The sequence below is a fragment of the Heterodontus francisci genome, chromosome 48 (assembly GCF_036365525.1).
Source record: "Heterodontus francisci isolate sHetFra1 chromosome 48, sHetFra1.hap1, whole genome shotgun sequence".
NCBI classification, from domain to species: domain Eukaryota; kingdom Metazoa; phylum Chordata; class Chondrichthyes; order Heterodontiformes; family Heterodontidae; genus Heterodontus; species Heterodontus francisci.
The window spans coordinates 4,236,369-4,257,314 of record NC_090418.1 but is presented as its reverse complement, the minus strand read 5'-3'; the positions used below and the strand labels follow the sequence as shown (position 1 = coordinate 4,257,314).

Sequence of the window (20,946 nt, the reverse complement as noted above, 5' to 3'; positions counted from 1 at the left end):
TCCCCTCCCCGTCACACACCATCCTTGACTTGGATGTACATTGCCGTTCCTTCATCATTTCTGAGTCAAAATCCTGGAACTCCCTACCCTCAGCACGATGGGTGTACCTTCACCACACAGCCAACAGCAGTTCAAGAAGGCAGCTCATTACCACTTTCTCAAGGGCAATTAGGGATGAAGGAAGGAAAAGGAGAGAAACCCTGTTGAGCGGAAGGGGGCGAGGAACCGATCCAACAGAACTTTGACCCTCAGTATTTTTCATTTCTTCATTTCGCATTATCAGTGGAGGTGATTTGGACACCATCCCTAACCTAAGCCTCACTGTGGTTATTCTTTAACCAGTAATCTTTTATTTACACTTGTTATTCACTCACTCTGCTCCTCCTGGGGACAGTATCCTCCTGACTGTTGACCAAAGCTCTTCTGCTAACTGTCTCTCTCACTGCAGCATTGCTCACGCACAAGCTCCCTGCCTCTCAGGTTTTAACTGCTCCCTGACTACAACTGGTAAGTTCTTTCAACAAGTTAGTTGGATTTAGCTGGTCACCTTTGTTTCCTTTGTAAAGGCGTTGTCAATAATCCAAAAACAGGTACTTGTAATATCAGGATCTGAAAGGATCAAGGATTGAGACAGTGTAGGGAATATCTCCCACCATGATGGTTTAAAGATCACATGTGAAAGAGACTTGGAGGGAGTTGCAGCATGGCTTCAGAGGATTCACAGAGACTGGCTGTACATAGTTAGAATGTAGTAAAAGAGTTAATGTTTAAAGTACAGAAGACTGAGTAATCTTTCTAAGCTAGACTAGGCAGCAGACAAACCAAACATACAACAGTAACGAAGGTGTAACATTTCATTCAGAGTGTGAGGTTGGAGCATTTTCACTCAGTTCCTCCATTATCTCTGGTTCGAGTACTGTCAGGGCGTTTGTTAACCTTGTCACTAATAAAGAACCCTTGGTGATTAACCATGTCAGCTGTGGCTCAGTGGGTAGCACTCTCTCGCCTCTGAATCAAACGGTTGGAGTTCAAGTCCCATTACACAGACTTGAGCACATGCTGACATTCCCAGTGCAATACTGAGGGAGGGCTACACTGTCAGCGCTGCTGTCTTTTGGATGAGACGCTAAACCGAAGCCGCGTCTGCCCCCTTAGTTGATCTTAAATGATCACATGGCACAATTTGAAGAAGAGCAGCAAAACTAAACCCGAATGTTCCGGCCAGTTTTTACCCCTCAACCAAAATCACCGAAAGCAGATTATATGGTCATTATTGCATACGTGGGAGCTTGCTGTGCACAAATTAGCTGCCATGTTTCCAACATTATAGCTGTGACTACAATTCAAAAAAAGTACTTTATCCGATATAAAAACACTTTCAGACATTACAAAGTTGTAAAAGGCGTTATAGAAATGCAAGTCTTTTTAACAAAATACAGAAAAGCCCCTTCGTGACCTCACCTTCAGTACTAAAAGGAAAAGTTGCAAAACTGGAAATAAAATGTTGAAATACCGGTAATGCAGGGTAGGTCAGTCCACATCTGAGAGAAGAAAGACAGGGTAATGAACGTGTGAGATTCCTCACAGCGTCCCTGTCAAAGCACATCTGTAGCTTTTCAATTCCACAGGGAGGACACTGTAAAAACTGTTTCAAAAATTGAAAAATGGAGATCAAGATCTGAAGTTCATAGAACAGGGGCAGTGAGCAAACAAACAAGCAGGAGAGAAGATTTGGGGGATGTGTGCAGTGTAACGTTACACCGGGGGATTGTGGAGGCGGAGAGAGGGGAGCAAGTCAACAGTCCGAGGCCATGGAAAAGAAGGGTTAGCAGAGACTGAGTCGGAATTTCAACACAGTGAAGGAGGAGGGAGACTGCACAGGACTCTGAGAACCTCCTCCGAGCAGCACTCACACCGAAGCCCCTCTCTGAGCACCAGACTCCCACTCAGACCCTTCACAGAGCACCAGACTCCCACTCAGACCATTTGCAGAGCACCAGACCTCTCTACGAGCAGCACTTGTTTTCAGACAATTCAACGAGATGTGCCCTATACAAATACAGTTACTACCAACGTAAAGTTCTACCTCTCCCTCCAACTCCAGCACACAGCAAGTATGATCCTAAAGGCATTAGGAATAATTGCCCTTCTCGCTTATGAATGTCATCTGCTGGGAGTGTGAATTTGGAAGCTGGGTATGATTTCCCAAACACGCCTGAAATCAAGATATAGGCTATCCAGCTGCAGGGGGCATCACTGCTGTGTCCAATATTGTCCTCAACCAATGTTATCTCACACACACACACACACACACGTGCTTTTCAGCCAGGCTCGTTGGACAGTGCTCAGGAGCAGGAACCCAGACCGGTTTACTTCCCTGTCTCTAGCCCAGGCCCAGTCAGGACAATTATAGCTGTAAGTGTAGCTAACTCAGTAAAGACTGGGGATGGAGCCCCATACTCCAGGATCACAGCACTTTAACAGCACACTCCAGAACACAAGCTACATTCAACCCAGGGAACTTGCAGTGTTTGCTGGTCAGGAGACCAGTGGCCCAGAGGGGTCTCCCCCAGCTCCCCCTCCCTCCCCCCCCCTTAACCCTTTCAGCGTTGTGTTCTCTCCACAGATCCCACCGCCGCCTGTGATGGCCAAGCCTGTCTTCAGCGAGCTACCAGACGGAGGCTGGGGTTGGATGATCGTTCTGGCTGGCTTCTTAAGTAACTGCCTGTTGGTCGGTGTCACGCGCTCTTTTGGAGTTTTCTTCGTTTACTTCACCCGATACTTCCAAGAGTCGTCCAGCCGTGTCTCCTGGATCACTTCCATCGCTATGGCAACACAACAGTTTGCAAGTTGGTCCCATTTCCACTTTTGTTGCTCTCCAAATTTACATAATATCTTCAAAACATCTCCCCTCAAGTGGTCCAGTGAGCAAATGGCCCAATCGTTGGGGTCCAGAGGACAGGAGGAGGCCATTCATCCCCTTTAGCCTGTTCTGCCATTCATTTAGATCACAGCTGATTTGTATCTTAACTCCATCCACCAGACTTGGCTTCACAACTCTTAAAACCCTTCCCCAACAAAAAACTAACAATCTCTCCCACCACCAGCCCCCCCCCCCCCCCCCCGCCCCCAAACTGCCCTCGCACAACTTCAACAGCTCTTGGGGAGAGAATGTACTCTTTGTGTGAAGAAGGGCTTCCTGACATCAGCCCCTGAATGGTCTGGCTCGAATGTTACAGCTACACCCCCTTGTTCAGGACTCCCCACCCCCACCAGAGGAAATATTTGTTCTCTCTACCAACCCCATCAAATTCTCTAATCATCTTAAAAACCTTGATCTGATCATCCATAATCTTCCATTCTCATGGCAGTACAAGCCTAGTCTCTGCAACCTGCCCTTACAATTTAACCCTTTCAGCCTGGTATTATTCTGGTGACTCTGCCCTGCACCTCCGCCGTGGACAATATGTCTAATATGACGTCTGGTGCCAGAACTGAACACAGTGCTCCAGACGCAGTTAAACCACAGCTGTAGCTAAACTTCCAACCCTTCCTATTGTACCGTCCCTGAGTTGAAATCTAACATTCCATTAGCACTATTCATTTTTATAATCTATCCACTAGTTCTTAGCGTTACAGACCAGAGTTCTTATTTTGTTTGCATTTACAGGTCCGGTGGGGAGTGTATTTGGGACACACTATGGAGCCCGCCCAGTGGTGATGGTTGGTGGGGTTTTAGCTTCCCTGGGGATGCTTACAGCCTCATTTGGACAGAGTCTTCTGCACATGTACCTCTCCATCGGACTCCTGACAGGTCAGCCCAATGGATTTACTCTTTCTGATCTCTTCATTCCGGTCTATTTCTGCTCTCTTAGCTCTCTCTCAGCTCTGCCACTGCACACAAGGCCTCAGCATCAACAATGGGCCGTGTTCATCGAGGAGAGATGCACAAGGGCCCCTACATGGCTTGTTTGCCCTGGGCTTGTGGGTGGTCCATCTCTCTCCAATTATCGCCTCTCTTGCAGGAAGTGACCTTCTCGCTGGGGTACAAACTCCAAGGGGCAGTGGCAGTCCTCCAGTTACTTGCTCAGGTGGCCATTTTGCATACACGGCCTGGATATCGAATGCTGCCTGGCTATCCAACTGTGAAAGCCATCACAGTCAAACACAACCATCTCTCCACCGTGCAACTTCAGCAATGATTAGGGGCTTGTACTGCTCTGCTCAGGAACTGCTGTTCACTAGGGCTACCAACATATTCCTGAGGTCCTGTAACATTTGATCATGTGACATTTCATCATAGAATATTATAGCACAGAAGGAGGCCATTTGACCCATCATGCCTGTGCTAGCTCATTGAAAGAGTTATCCCATTAGTCTGAATCTCCCGCTCTGTAGCATGCAAATTTTTCCTTTTCAAGTATATATATCCAATTCCCTTTTGAAAGACTAGGACAGAAAAGGGAATAGATTGGAAAGCAGTGATTAAACGAGGCTGACCTTGGATTTTAAATGCCTATCGACTGTTTGAGGAAGGGAAGATTATGGAAGGTGTGGAGTTCCAGCTTTGAGATCCTAACCAGTTAGAGTAGCAGACTATGAAAAGGCCACACACTAATTGAGAGAACATGCTTTACTCTCCCTTGTTTTGCTCTCCAGGTTTTGGTTGGGCTTTGGTCTTCACTCCCACAGTGGCTATGATCTCCAGATACTTCAAGAGACGCAGAGCCTTGGCAACTGGTTTGGCATTTACTGGAGTGGGAGTCGCTTCTTTCATCCTCTCTCCACTGTTTCAGCTCCTGATCGATGAATATGGTTGGCGTGGAGCCCTCCAGATCCTGTCTGCATTAATGTTGAACCTCTGTGTCTCTGCGGCCCTGCTCAGACCCATCACACTCCGAGAGGACTTTCTTATTCCCTCAAGAGGACATCCTGATGATGGACCGAAAAATAATGAGTTTTGGGGCAAAGTGACCTCTGCCTTTGATTTGACCCTTTTCCTGCACCGTGGCTTTATGGTGTATACTTTCGCAATAACTCTGATGACTACAGGCTACTTTGTCCCCTATGTCCATCTGGTAGCCCATGGAAAGAACCTTGGATTAAGCGATTATAAGGCTGTATTCCTGTTGTCTGTTACTGCCATCTCTGAGACTGTCGCTCGGCTGTTTTCCGGTTGGGTTGCTGACCTCAGGCTGATCCGGACAATCCACATGTTATTCCTCTGTGGTGTTCTCACTGGAGTCAGTCTTCTCCTCATTCCTGTGGGACAGACATACTCCAGTCTAGTGGGGTTCAGTCTCTTTTATGGCTTCACTTCTGGAGCCCTTGCCCCACTCTTCTTCTCCACTCTCCCAGACATCGTAGGAATTGGTCGGATTCTCAAGGCGACTGGGCTCTTCCTGATGCTCCTGAGTATCGGTGGACTACTTGGGCCTCCCCTATCAGGTAATAAAAGGTCTTGTTTGGTGTTTTGTCCCCCTCTGTTCTTATTTCCATCCTCCGCAGGTACAAAACTTGGTCCGTTACTGGACAATTTTCCAATCTGTCATATCGGTTCAGTTCACTGAAACAATTGTAAAACACGTACTGATCCTTATCAAAATTGGCAAGGCTTAGATGTGAATCCTGCTTCACTACTAGCAGGCACTAGTGCAGCAATGTAACCTGACCCGAACTCACTGTCTAAATCCCAGTTGAGTACTTTGGGCCCAAACTGTGCCGTAAATGAAGCAGGCACACTTGAGTGATACTAATTGAGGTGCTTCAGATGAAGGGAGTCGTCCTAATGCAAGCCTTATGCAAGACTTTACACGTCAGGAATCTAAAATAAAAAACACCAATAGTTGGAATGTGGACAAACAGGAAATAACTTTCTTTTAAGGTTAGAACGGCACAGTGGCGCAGTGGGGCGGCACAGTGGCGCAGTGGTTAGCACTGCAGCCTCACAGTTCCAGGGACCCGGGTTCGATTCCGGGTACTACCTGTGTGGAGTTTGCAAGTTCTCCCTGTGTCTGCGTGGGTTTTCTCCGGGTGCTCCAGTTTCCTCCCACAAGCCAAAAAGACTTGCAGGTTGGTAGGTAAATTGGCCATTATAAATTGTCACTAGTATAGGTAGGTGGGAGGGAAATATAGGGACAGATGGGGATGTTTGGTAGGAATATGGGATTAGTGTAGGATTAGTATAAATGGGTGGTTGATGGTCGGCACAGACTCGGTGGGCCGAAGGGCCTGTTTCAGTGCTGTATCTCTAATCTAATCTAAAACGTAACCCCACTGAAAATTACAACAGAAATGAGCAAGTTTGCTTGATTACAGTAACTAAATTTTGCCCAAGAACTTCCTTTTCCAATTTTAAGGCTGGCAGGAAGCAGACCAAGAAGGGGCCGAGCTCCCTGGCCGAGGTCAGAGGACATCGAAGCTCCCGATTCTGGGCCTCGGAGTGACAGCTTGCTGCTCAGTGCCAGGGTTTCCCAGCTATTTGCGTGTATGAACCCAAGATCCACCCCCCCCCCTCCTCCTCAGGGTCTCTTCCCTGCTCCACGTGGCACAGCCGAGTGTCCCGAATCCGCCAACAGACCCTTTCGCTCCAACTCAAACACAAACGTTTGGGAAGGACCACTAAAAATCGTGAGATTTCACAGCCCTCTCACGAGATCGTGAGTCATGCTGAAATTGAGGGAGAGATTGTGTCTCTCGCAATCAATTTGTCACAGTTGGCCTGTCTGTGCGACTAGACTTCAAAAAGACTTTCGCACTTTTGGACGTCCTATAGTCATGAAAAGTCTTTCTTTATTTGTCCCTTTATTTATGGATTTGAACCAGTCAGGTACAAGTGTAATGCAAAACTTGCATCTAGAAAAGTGAGATGGATAAAAATTACTTAATAAATGCTTTATAGGTACAATTTCATTCTAATATGATGTCTGTCTCCGTACAGTTCCCTCCAGCTGTATCCTGTGGTGCTCTGTTGCAGATATATGTTTTTGTAGGAGCTTTCTGGCTGGAGGTTGTTGATGGTGTCTGGAGACAGAATCCTCTCCGTCCCGTAAATCACCACTTTTTGATGTATTCAGAATCCCTCAGGTTAAAATAAACCCGACTAAAAGTGGAACTGCATTCAAAAATGTAATTTTTAAAACAATACAGAATTGTACAATTAGCCCATTGGAAATCTCTTTCAAAGTGTTGGCACAATCAGTCCCACTCCCCCCCTGTTCTTTCCCCATAGCCCTGTAAATGTTTCCCCTTCAGGTATTTATCCAATTCCTCTTTTGAAAGTTACTATTGAATCTGCTTCCACCGCCCTTTCAGGCAGCGCGTTCCAGATCACAACAACTCACTGTGTAAAAAATTTCTCATCTCATCTCCAGATCTTTTGCCAATTACCTTAAATCTGTGTCCTCTGGTTAATGACCGTCCTGCTAGTGTAAATCTCCCCTTAACCTTCTCTACTCTAAGAAAAACCCCCAGCTCCTCCAGTTTCTCTAAGGCCTTCACATCCTTCCTAAAGGGTGGTGACTAGAATTGTGTGCAATGCTCTAGCTGGTGCCGGAGCAGGCTTATATAAAGGCTTAGCTCAACTTTCTTGTTTTTGTACATACGCCTGTTTCTGAAGCCAAGTACGTTGTTCTGACGTCCTTTAAAGGGTGTGGCTCTGAGCCTTAAAGATCAGGGAGGTGACAGTTCAATCCCAGGATTGTCCTGAAATAATCGACCTCAGCATCCTCAAAAGTGGGTATAGGAGCTGCAGTCCCTGCCCTTTATTCTGCCCAGTGGCACTTTGTGGAAAATTGTGAGCTCTGGGCATCAGGCAAGGCTAGGATTAGGCTTGTTTGTGATGCCACCCGTAGTTCAATAGCCCACCAACACTCACATTTATACCCCACTGACACGAGGAACGGGGTGGGGAGGAAGGCAGATAGAAATTCTCACAGCAGAAAAGGCTGAACTGTGAATTTGGTGACTTGTGCTTCCATCTTGTCTCTCCCCTCTCAGGGTTTCTGGAGGACCTGACAGGAAGTTACACCATCTCCTTTATGACTGCGGGCGGCTTCATCCTGGCGGGATCTCTCGTCCTACTGTTCCTTCCGGGCTTTTCCGTCTGCATGACAATCCTTTCTGAGCGACGGACTGATGATCCAGCTGGTGCCGGGGAAAGCACAGAGCACCCTGCTCCAGAGATTGAACAAAGCTGATCCAACAAACTGTTGCTTGTGGGTATAACGGGGACAGTAAGTGTTTGCTGATTCAGCTTGACCCATCACAACAGAGCAATGCTGAACCAAGAATCAGAAAGATTCCCTCGATGGCCAGTTGCCTCATTTTATCCAGTGTAGTTTCAGGGGTACGAGGACAGGACCTCACCATCTCTGACACTTGCAATCAGTCAGTGAGTGACAGACCCAAGCTTTGTAATATCAACCACAAATAGTGAACGCAGGATCAGGCTCAGCTGAAATAACTCCTGCAAACAAATGGCCAGACAATTCAGGCAGGAACATGGTGAGAATCCAGAGTAAGAAATGGCCATTTGGCCCATCCATCTCATTCTATCCAGACCCCAGGTCTGACTCTTATAATTATCTCTGTCATTTTATCATGGACGCAATAAAGAAAAGACTTGCATTTATATAGCGCCTTTCATGACCTCAGGATGTTTCAAAACACTTTACAGCCAATGAAGTAGCTTTGAAGTGTAGTCACTGTTGTAATGTAGGAAACACAGCAGCCAATATATGCACAGCAAGATCCCACAAGCAGCAATGTGAAAATCACTTGATAAATCTGATTTTGTGATGTTGATTCAGGGATAGATTTCCTTGCACTGTTAATTGCTCTCTAACCCCACAATCAATCTGAGAGGATATACAGGTCAGGAAAGGCTGAACAGGCTGAGGGGTGACCTGATAGGGGTCTGTAAAATTATGAAAAATATAGCCTGTAAAGGGCAAGTGTAGTGAGGGTACCTCGTGTACTGTACCGTGTACTGTATCATGTACTGTATTGCGTACTGTATCGTGTACTGTATCGTGTACTGAATCATGGACTGTATCGTGTACTGTATCGTGTACTGTATCATGGACTGTATCGTGTACTGTATCGCGTACTGTATCGTGTACTGTATCGTGTACTGTATCATGGACTGTATCATGGACTGTATCGTGTACTGTATCGCGTACTGTATCGTGTACTGTATCATGGACTGTATCATGGACTGTATCATGTACTGTATCATGGACTGTATCGTGTACTGTATCATGTACTGTATCATGGACTGTATCATGGACTGTATCATGGACTGTATCATGTACTGTATCATGGACTGTATCGTGTACTGTATCATGTACTGTATCATGGACTGTATCATGGACTGTATCATGGACTGTATCATGTACTGTATCATGGACTGTATCATGGACTGTATCATGGACTGTATCATGTACTGTATCATGGACTGTATCATGGACTGTATCGTGTACTGTATCGCGTACTGTATCATGGACTGTATCATGTACTGTATCATGGACTGTATCATGGACTGTATCGTGTACTGTATCGCGTACTGTATCGTGGACTGTATCGTGTACTGTATCATGGACTGTATCATGGACTGTATCATGGACTGTATCGTGTCCTGTATCATGTACTGTATCATGGACTGTATCGTGTACTGTATCATGGACTGTATCATGGACTGTATCATGTACTGTATCATGGACTGTATCATGGACTGTATCGTGTACTGTATCGCGTACTGTATCGTGGACTGTATCATGTACTGTATCATGGACTGTATCATGTACTGTATCATGGACTGTATCATGGACTGTATCGCGTACTGTATCGCGTACTGTATCGTGTACTGTATCATGGACTGTATCATGGACTGTATCATGGACTGTATCATGGACTGTATCATGTACTGTATCATGGACTGTATCATGGACTGTATCGTGTACTGTATCGCGTACTGTATCGTGGACTGTATCATGTACTGTATCATGGACTGTATCGTGTACTGTATCATGGACTGTATCATGGACTGTATCGTGTACTGTATCGCGTACTGTATCGTGGACTGTATCATGTACTGTATCATGTACTGTATCATGGACTGTATCGGGGAAGAAACTGATCTGTATTGCACTTTGTGATGTCAAATTTACAAACTTTATGAATAAAATGTCTTTTTGGAAAAAGGTCTTTAAGATTATGAAAGGGTTTGATAGGTAGATGGAGAGAAAATGTTTACACTTGTTGAGAGTTCAAAATTAGAGGTTATAAATATAAGATAGTTACTAATAAATCCAACAGCGAATTCAGGAGAAATCTCTTTACCCAGTGTGTGGTGAGAATGTGGAACTTGCTACCACAAGGTATAGTTGAGGCGATTAGCAGAGATGGATTTAAGAGGAAGCTGGATAAACACATGAGGGAAAAAGGAATAGGGGTGCAAGGAGGCTTGTGTAGTCACTATGCTGTTAATCCCTCCACTGCACGGAGATGTTAAGGCCCCATCTGCCCTCTCAAGGTGCACAAAGAGGATCCCACCACACTATTTGAAGAGCCGGGGAGTTCTTCCTGATGTCCTGGGTCAATATTTATCCCTCAACCAACACCTAAAAAACAGATAATTCGGTCATTATCTCATTGTTATTTGGGGGGCCTTGTTGTGCAAGAATTGACTGCTGCATTTCTTACAACCATTAATTACCAAGCTTCGAAAGCATTTGGCTGTAAAACGTATTGCCACATCCTGAGGTTAGGAAAGGTGTTATATGATTGCAAGTATTTCTATCTAGACAACATGACAGCTATTCCATTGCCCCAAACCTTCCTCGACACCCTCACATGCAGTCTCGTGTCAAATGTCTGGAAGGCAAAATGCTTAAGTGCAGGCAGTCAGGAAGCTGTGCCAGATCCTCACTCAGACTTTGAGTCCAGGGTCCTGCAGCATTTCCCTAATAACTCAGTCCTCTGTTGCTAAGGAACAGGCTGATTTCCACCCCCAACCCCTGCCACTACCAAGTGGCACTGAGGCTAATCCTACCACCCTTGGCTAACTCAGAACAGACCTGGGGAAATCTGGCAGTGCGTGGCCACTTTTAATACTGATCCCAAGAAGCTGAGAGGCCAAGTACCTGTAGATGGAGCCCTAGCGATGCCCATCTAACCCAATGGCATATAAAAACGTCAAACGAGCTGCAAGTTTAATCTTCCACCTGGGATTAAATGCAGAAAACGTTTTGAACCCGAAGGCTACTTTAAGCAGTGGGAATGGGTTGCCACACTCTGAGCTTGCTCTTGTTTTTTGCAGGCTGCGGTGCCTGTATTTTCTCTCCTCCCCTCAATTACTGAATCGTACAATGACATAGTACAGAAAGATGCCCACTTGGACCATTTTGCCTGTGCTGCCTCTTTGAGATTACCTTAAATCTGTGTCTTCTGGTTACCAACCCATCTGCCACTGGAAATACCTTCTCCTAATTTACTCTAGCAAAACCACTCATGGTTTTGAACCCCTCTATGAAATCCCACCCAAAAAAGTGGTCTCCAGACAAAGGATCAGGGGGTTACAGGTTTCCACCCGATCGACCCAAGGGTCAGAACCTCCTCCTACTGAGGTTGCCAACTCTGGTTGGACATATTACATGACCACCTGCCTCCATTTGCCCCACCATCACACTCCCACCATTGGTCACCCAACACACCTAACCCCGCAGCACCACCCTCCTCCTCCCCCCCCCGCCCTTACACACAGCCAGTCCGAAAGCAAACAGACTCACTCGCTAATTAGATCATAATTGATCATCACTGAAACAGATCTCTCTCCCCTCCCCACGTGATAGTATCGTAACTAATAAAAGTATTCAAGAAAATTATGATAAACACCATTTATAAATCCCCTATGATTTTTCTTCTGGGTTGCCCACAGCAGAGTCCCAGAGATTGAATTCTCAAGTCCTAGAGACGCCAGGGCAATTCTGAAAACTTGGCAATCCAACTCTCCACAGCAAGATAGCCAGGATCAGAAAGGCATCAGTATCCAACATTGCCAGACAAGAAGCTGTCTGTCAATGTAGAGCAAGCTTTGCTCTGTATCTAACTCTTTTTTTCAGGTGGCCTTTGTACTTCAGGTTTCTTTTATATATTTAATGTCAAGGGGGCCTTTATTCCTCAGGCCCCCTTTATATACATATTTTTTAAATAACTTTATTAAAAACAGATAAATAAACCAAAAACTCAAATTAAATTCCTATTCTCGGTGTCGACAATGCACTCCAGTCCCTGCGGTGCCCACCGGTCGCGGAAGGCCTCAAGCGTACCGGCAGACACCGCATGCTCCTTCTCCAGGGACACCCGGGCGCGAACGTAACTGCGGAAGAGGGGCAGGCAATCGGGGAGGACGGACCCCCCCCCCCCCGACGGCCCGCAGCCTGGACCTGTGAATTGCCACCTCGCCACACACTGTGAGGGGCGTCCCGGGGCTTCGGCTACTCCTCCACCCACCGGTCCGCACCCGGAGTCGGCCACCCGGACAGCCGAGGCGCTCTCCTCTGCTGGTGGGGGCGTGCCTTGACTGGAGACGACCATGTTCCAGACTTGGAATAGATCCCGGTAAAAGACAGGCAACTCCCTCAGAGAGGCGCGGATAACGGACTCCACCGGGAGCTGCGTGTCGTCTTGAAGGCAGTGACACTGGTGGAAAAAATACGTTGCCAGCGCACACCATCTGGGAGGACGCTCGACGTACAGGTATCTCTGCAGGGTCCGAAGGCGGAGAGTCGCAGCTTGGGCGCGGACGCACACCAGCGACTGGCCACCCTCCTCAATCGGGAGACTCAGGACCGCAGCAGAGACCCAGTGTTTCCTCTTGCCCCAGAAGAAATCGACGAGTTTCTTATGGATCTTGGTGGCAAATACAGGGGGCGGGGCCAAAGTGACCAACCGGTACCACAGCATGGAGGCCACCAGTTGGTTTATGACCAACGCTCAGCCCCGTAGGAAAGCACTCGGAGCAGTCCTGTCCAGCGCCCCAGCCGAGCGGTGGCTTTCGCCTCCAACTCCTGCCGGTTTGCCAGCCAGGCTTCCTCAGCAGGGCTAAGGTGGACTCCCAGATAGAGGAGGTGCGTGGTGCTCCACGCAGAAGGTGTCATCTCCTCCGGCAGGGAGTCCACCCACCACTGACCCACCAGGAGTCCGGAACATTTTTCCCAATTGATCCTCACGGAGGACGTGGCAGAAAAGGTCTGCTGGCAGTCGCGCATCCTCCGCAAGTCAACGGGATCTGTGACCGCGAGGAGCACGTCGTCGGCGTAAGCCGAGAGGACGACCCGCATGGCCAGCTCGCGCAGAGCCAATCCCGTCAACCTCCTGCGAAGCAGGCACAGGAAGGGCTCCACGCAGATGGTATACAATTGGCCGGACATGGGGCACCCCTGACACACTCCTCTCCCAAATCGAAGGGGCGCCGTCAAGGACCCGTTAACTTTGACTAGACACTCTGTGGCGGCGTATAAAAGTCGGACCCGGGCCACGAAATGGGGCCCGGGTCCGAAAGCGCGCAGAGTCCCGAAAAGGTATTCGTGATCCACCCTGTCGAACGCCTTCTCCTGATCGAGGGAGAGAAAGGCGACCGACTGACCAGTCCTCTGGGAAAGATGGATCAGGTCCCGGACCAGGTGGATGTTGTCCTGGATGGAACGGCCCGGGACCGTGTAGGACTGGTCGGGGTGGATCATGTGGGCCAGCACGGAGCCCAGGCGGGTAGACATAGCCCGGGCAAAGATCTTAAAATCCGTGCTGAGGAGGGAGACCGGACGCCAGTTTTTAAGCAGGTGGAGATCGCCCCTCTTCGGCAGCAGGACGATGACCGCCCTGCGCCACGAGAGGAACATCTCCCCGGTCGCCAAGCTTTCCCCCAGGACCCGCGCGTAATCGTCCCCCAGGACGTCCCAGAACGCCCTGAGGAACTCCACGGTCAACCCATCCAGCCCTGGGGATTTGCCCCTTGAGAGCTGGTGGAGGGCGCCAGTCAGCTCCACCAACGTGAACGGAGCCTCCAAACCTTCGGCGCCCTCCGGGCTGACCTGCAACTGGTCCTCTCACAAAACTCTGCGCGCATCCTCGCTGGGCAGATCCGGAGAGAACAACGCACTGTAATAAGTACTGACCAGGAGGCCCATTCCCTCCGGATCCGTGATGGAGGATCCGTCGTCGGCCAGCAGCTCGACGAGCTGCTTACGGACCCCCCGCCACTTTTCCAGCGAGTAGAAGAAGGGTGAGGCGCGGTCCAAATCTTCCAGGATCTGGATCCGCGACCTCACGTACGCGCCTCAGGACCCTATGAGCTGCAGGTCCCTCAGCGCGCCCTTCTTCTCTTTGTACGCCTGCCACAGGGCCGGGTCCACGATGGCATGACCGAGGCGGGACTCCAAGTCGAGCACCTCCCTCTCAAGGCGTCTGACCTCGGCTTCCCGCCTCTTGGTTGACCCCTTCGCGTACTCATGACAGAAGACGCGGATGTGAGTCTTGCCCACATCCCACCATAGCCTCAAGGAGGGAAAGCCCCCCTGCTTCCTTCTCCAGTCGGCCCAGAATTGACAGAACGAGTCCCGAAATCGCTCGTCCTCCAGCAGCCGGTTGTTAAAGTGCCAGTATGCGGACCCCGCCCGCGTGCGGAGCGGAGTGAACTCTGACCACACTAGGCGGTGGTCCGAGCACGGCACCAGCCACGTGGAGGCCGCCGAAACGCGGGAGACGTACGCCTGCGAAAAGTAGAGGCGGTCGATTCGCGACCCTCCTCCTCCAGACCTCCACGTGAAGGCGCTGGAGTCGGGATGGAGATTCCGCCAGACGTCCACCAAGTTAAGGGAGCTGATCAGTCCCCTCAACTTCTCCACTGACGCTTGGCCGCGCTGGGGACCAGAGCAATCCCCCACCTCGAGGGTGCAGTTAAAATCCCCCCCGAGGATGATGCACTCGCCGCTATCGATGGAGCTCAAGAGAGCAGACACTTCTTCAAAGAAGCGCGCTTGCAACGCGCCGGGCCTGGGCGCGTACACGTTCACAAAGTGGAGCGGCACGCTACCCAGGCAAATGGCGAGGTGGAGCAAGCGGCCCGGCACTAGCTCCTTGACCCCCAAGATCTCCGGCTGAAAAGTCGGGGCCAACAAGATAGCCACCCCACTAGAAATAGGGGTGAGGTGACTCATGTAGACCCCACCCTGCCACTCCAGGAGCCAGGTGGCTTCGTCTCCCGGAACGGTGTGGGTTTCCTGCAGAAAGCTCACCGCGTATCTCCCTTCCCTAAGGACTGAGAGATTGTGAAATCTGCGGTGAGCCCCTCTGCTGCCGTTGATGTTGAGGCTGGCTATGGTTATCTTCATGTCAAAGGTAATTAAAACCCGTCACCAACAGCTCACTGTGAGGAGGGAGTGGAAGTGCACCTGGCCTTCCACTCCCCCAGCAACCCATTGAGGAACACATTAAAACGGCGCCTTTCAACCAGTTTCACGCCCACGTGCTTGCCCGCTTTCTTCAGGGCAGCACAGACGGACTGTATGATCAGCGCCAGATTCGACCAACGGCTGAGGGCCAGCTGAACTTTATCGCGGCAGCCCATGCAAGCCGCGAGGAAATCCCGGAGTTCCGTCGTGGGGATGAGAGAAGATTCAGTGGGAGGCACGAGGGACTCCACCACCTCACTGGCGATGGAATCAAGATCATCCTCCGTGCCCCACTCCGAATCCCCATCCTCCGTGAAAACCACAGCCTCCGGTACCGACTGAATGGTATCTGGTAGAGGTGTAGGGGGGTGGGAGGAGGTGCAGCGGCGCCACCCTGGGCCGCCGAGTTGGAGTTGGCAGCCGGGAGGTTGGGGCAGTTCTTACGAACATGCCCCACCCCCTTACAGACATGGCACCGCACCCCGTCCAAGGTCCAGAAGACGCGGTAGGCCGTCCCCTGGAATTCTGTATCGAAGTGGCCCTCTGTAACCTCCACCCACCTCTCCAAAACAATTGCAGCCTTCCTTGATGGTTTCTCTCCACTCTGCATTCACCTCTCCCCACTTTCTCCAATTACTGCAGTCTCCACTCTGCAGTTGCTGCAGCACAAGTGCAGCTGCTCCCCCTGATGGCTGGCAGGAAGTGTTCCAAATTGCCCAGCCAATCCCCGTGCTGTACCTGCCCTGGGAGTGTTTGATGTAGACAGTGTAGAGGGAGCTTTACTCTGTGTCTCACCCCGGGCTATACCTGTCCTGGGAGTGAGGAATGCTGGTTTCAGGCATTACATTTTCCACCGACAACCCTCCCTGTGAAGATCTGAGGAAAGTCAATATTTTAAAAAGTATAGAACATTATTTTTCACTGGGTAAGGTAGAAGGCAACTTTATCGTTCAAAGAACACCTTTGCACTCTGCAACCTTCATTGTTTTATTACTTAAACTGTAATGTCAATAAATGGGATGCACGAGTACAAAAGAGCTGATATGGAGGAGGCTTCATACGATGTGTCAGTGTCCAGTGTCAGATCCAGGTCAAAAGTTGTGGGATCGACCCTCCCACTCTGGGAATTGAGTTAATAATTGATCCTGAGGGAGTGCTGCATTGTCAGCAGTGACATTCTTCAATGAGATGTTAACCCGAACCCTCATCTACTATTCAGAAAGCAGCTTTAGTTTAGAGATACAGCACTGAAACAGGCCCTTCGGCCCACCGAGTCTGTGCCAACCATCAACCACCCATTTATACTAATCCTACACTAATTCCATATTCCTACCACATCCTCACCTGTCCCTATATTTCCCTACCGCCTACCTATACTAGGGGCAATTTATAATGGCCAATTTACCTATCAACCTGTAAGTCTTTTGGCTTGTGGGAGGAAACCGGAGCGCCCGGAGGAAACCCACGCAGACACAGGGAGAACTTGCAAACTCCACACAGGCAGTACCCAGAATTGAACCCGGGTCGCTGGAGCTGTGAGGCTGCGGTGCTAACCACTGTGGCCCCTTTGTCTAATTGCGCGTGTGTTTTGGCACCTGCTCTGGGCCCAAGCCCATTTCCTATACCTATTTTTTTCCTTTTGGCCCCACCCACCCTTCTCTCCTGTCTCCACATTACCCACTCAGCTCACTTGGTCATTTGTCTCCTCCCATCCCTGTCACCCAATCATGCCCACCTTTCATTTCTTCCCTTTTACGTACCTACACAACCACCATCTTCACCCCCATCCCACTCCAAACCCCAGTGGGATTCAGTAACTATGGAACTCATTCTCACTGAGAGTCAGTGTGTGTGGAACTGTACCCCAGTGAGAGTCAGTGTGTGTGGAACTGTACCCCAGTGAGAGTCAGTGTGTGGGGAACTGTACCCCAGTGAGAGTCAGTGTGTGTGGAACTGTACCCCAGTGAGAGTCAGTGTGTGTGGAACTGTACCCCAGTGAGAGTCAGTGTGTGTGGAACTGTACCCCAGTGAGAGTCAGTGTGTGGATCTGCACCCCAGTGAGAGTCAGTGTGTGTGTGGATCTGTACCCCAGTGAGAGTCAGTGTGTGTGTGGAACTGTACCTCAGTAAGAGTCAGTGTGTGGGGATCTGTACCCCAGTGAGAGTCAGTGTGTGTGTGGAACTGTACCTCAGTAAGAGTCAGTGTGTGTGTGGAACTGTACCCCAGTGAGAGTCAGTGTGTGGGGATCTGTACCCCAGTGAGAGCCAGTGTGTGGGGATCTGTACCCCAGTGAGAGTCAGTGTGTGTGGAACTGCACCCCAGTGAGAGTCAGTGCGTGTGGAACTGCACCCCAGTGAGAGTCAGTGTGTGTGGAACTATACCCCAGTGAGAGTCAGTGTGTGTGTGGAACTGTACCCCAGTGAGAGTCAGTGTGTGTGTGGAACTGTACCCCAGTGAGTGTCAGTGTGTGTGTGGAACTGTACCCCAGTGAGAGTCAGTGTGTGTGTGGAACTGTACCCCAGTGAGAGTCAGTGTGTGTGTGGAACTGTACCCCAGTGAGTGTCAGTGTGTGTGTGGAACTGTACCCCAGTGAGTGTCAGTGTGTGTGTGGAACTGTACCCCAGTGAGAGTCAGTGTGTGTGGAACTGTACCCCAGTGAGAGTCAGTGTGTGTGTGGAACTGTACCCCAGTGAGAGTCAGTGTGTGTGGAACTATACCCCAGTGAGAGTCAGTGTGTGTGTGGAACTGTACCCCAGTGAGAGTCAGTGTGTGTGTGGAACTGTACCCCAGTGAGTGTCAGTGTGTGTGTGGAACTGTACCCCAGTGAGAGTCAGTGTGTGTGTGGAACTGTACCCCAGTGAGAGTCAGTGTGTGTGTGGAACTGTACCCCAGTGAGAGTCAGTGTGTGTGTGGAACTGTACCCCAGTGAGTGTCAGTGTGTGTGTGGAACTGTACCCCAGTGAGTGTCAGTGTGTGTGTGGAACTGTACCCCAGTGAGAGTCAGTGTGTGTGGAACTGTACCCCAGTGAGAGTCAGTGTGTGTGTGGAACTGTACCCCAGTGAGAGTCAGTGTGTGTGGAACTGTACCCCAGTGAGAGTCAGTGTGTGTGGAACTGTACCCCAGTGAGAGTCAGTGTGTGTGTGGAACTGTACCCCAGTGAGAGTCAGTGTGTGTGTGGAACTGTACCCCAGTGAGTGTCAGTGTGTGTGTGGAACTGTACCCCAGTGAGTGTCAGTGTGTGTGTGGAACTGTACCCCAGTGAGAGTCAGTGTGTGTGGAACTGTACCCCAGTGAGAGTCAGTGTGTGTGTGGAACTGTACCCCAGTGAGAGTCAGTGTGTGTGGAACTTGTACGCCACTGAGTCAGTGTATGTGGAACTTGTACGCCACTGAGTCAGTGCTGGTGGAATCCGTTCCTAATTAAACCGCAGGAAGCGAGATGGGATCCTCAGTTTTGTCAGAAGCTACTGGTACAACGTGGAAAGATGGCGACCTACTGTCCTGTCATCCTCCTGTAGAACAAGGATGGCACTTTAGTTGTCGTGCTGTATACAATGGCGATACTAAAAATACCTCCCCAAAGACTTCTGATCGGTCAGCTGCTGGGAATTGCCTCCAGACAGAAATTCATAATGGAAAAAACCTTTTGGTCCAGGAAATTTATACCAAGACCAGGGTTCTGGGGGTTGTGTTATTCCTATTTCACAAGAATCACTCCCATTAAGAACCCATTGTTTGAACTGTTTGGGAGACATTCAGTCAAGGGCTCCTGAAGTTGCTCACTCTCGTTTGCATTTATATAGTGCCTTTAACATAGTAAACCGTCCCAAACTGCTTCCCAAGGGAGTTGTCTGACAAACATTTGACACTGAGCCACAAAAGGAGATAATAAGGTAGCCAAAAGCTTGGTCGAATAGGTAGGTCTGAGAGTCTTAAAGCAGAAGAGAGGGATTTCAGGAAAGAATTCCAGAACTTGGGACCTAGACGGCTGAAACCATGACCGCCAGTACTGGAACGATTAAAATGAAGGAATGCAGATTTCTCAGAGGATGCAGGGCTGCAGGAGGATAGAGGTAGGGAGGGATTTGGACGCAAAGGATTCTCACTGGATTTCATGGCCCAAGTGTGCCCTCCAGCCCCTTACTCCATCTTACAGGAGCAGAGGCCAAGCAGAGCAGAAAAGCATTGACTGATTCTGTGCCGGCATCTTCTGCGGCAGAGGGGAAATGTGAAATTCTGTTCAGGATGATCAGCGTTCCAATCTTTAACAAATATTCCCCCTCCTTTCTGACGTGCCAGTGGCTTGAAGCGAAAGTAGCTGGAATCTGGAAACCGGACAAACAAATGAATTCAGACAGGAAGCTCCTTTTCACTTCAAGTGATCAACGTGCGGGCTATGTGTTAGGACAGCTGAGGAAATAGACCCGCACAGTTTTCATAGGAACAGGAGGCCATTCAGCCCCTCGAGCCTGTCCCGCCATTCAATGAGATCATGGCTGATCTGTATCTTAACCCCATTTACCTGCCTTGGTTCCGTAACCCTTAACCCCCCGTACCCAGCAAAGATCCTTCAATTTCAGTTTTGAAATTTCCAATTGACCTCCAGCCTCAACAGCTTTTTTAGGGGGAGAGTGTTCCAGATTTCCACTCCCCTTTGTGTGAAGAAGTGCTTCCTGACATCACCCCAGAGGCCTGGCTCCAATTTTAAGGTTCTGCCCCCTTGATTTTATTTTTTAATTTTTATTTAGAGATAGAGATACAGCACTGAAACAGGCCCTTCGGCCCACCGAGTCTGTGCCGACCAACAACCACCCATTTATACTAATCCTACATTAATCCTATATTCCCTACCACATCCCCACCATTCTCCTACCAACTACCTACACTAGGGGCAATTTACAATGGCCAATTTACCTATCAACCTGCAAGTCTTTGGCTGTGGGGGGAAACCCACGCAGTCACAGGGAGAACTTCCAAACTCCGCACAGGCAGTACCCAGAACTGAACCCGGGTCGCTGGAGCTGTGATGCTAACCACTGCTCCGGACTGTTCTGTACTCCCCACCCCCTCCCACGATCAGAGGAAATAGTTTCTATCAACCCTATCAGATCTTTTAATCATCTTAAACACCTCAGTTAGATCACCCATTAATCACCCATTAATCACCCATTAATCGTCTATACTCAAAGGAATATAAGCTTAGTCTACGCAACATACCCTTCATGAGGTGCCAAGCCCAGAACCACACAGTTACTCCAGGGTATGTTCCCTTGGGTATAGCAGATCGAGTGGTGATCTGATTGAGGGGTTTAAAATGTTAAAATGGATTTGAAACGGCAGATATGGAAAAATTGTCTCCTCTGGTGGGGAAAAACAAGAATGAGGGGACAATAGCCAGGCTGTTCAAAGCAAAATCAGGCAGCACCTCTTCACACAAAGGGTAGTGGAAATCAGGAAATCTTTCCCTCCAAAGGAGAGGTGCTGGGGGTCATGT

At 49.3% G+C, this 20,946-nt stretch overlaps 1 protein-coding gene across 1 annotated transcript; it reads left to right on the top strand.

Annotated features, from left to right (window-relative positions):
• The first annotated feature begins 361 nt into the window (after window positions 1–361).
• Window positions 362–9,032, top strand: LOC137357293 (monocarboxylate transporter 13-like). Its single transcript, XM_068023520.1, has 5 exons — window positions 362–507; window positions 2,627–2,849; window positions 3,671–3,814; window positions 4,660–5,448; window positions 7,999–9,032. The coding sequence occupies exons 2-5, from the start codon at window positions 2,645–2,647 to the stop codon at window positions 8,196–8,198; spliced, it is 1,338 nt and encodes a 445-aa protein (XP_067879621.1). The 5' UTR covers window positions 362–507; window positions 2,627–2,644; the 3' UTR covers window positions 8,199–9,032.
• The last annotated feature ends 11,914 nt before the right edge of the window (window positions 9,033–20,946 follow it).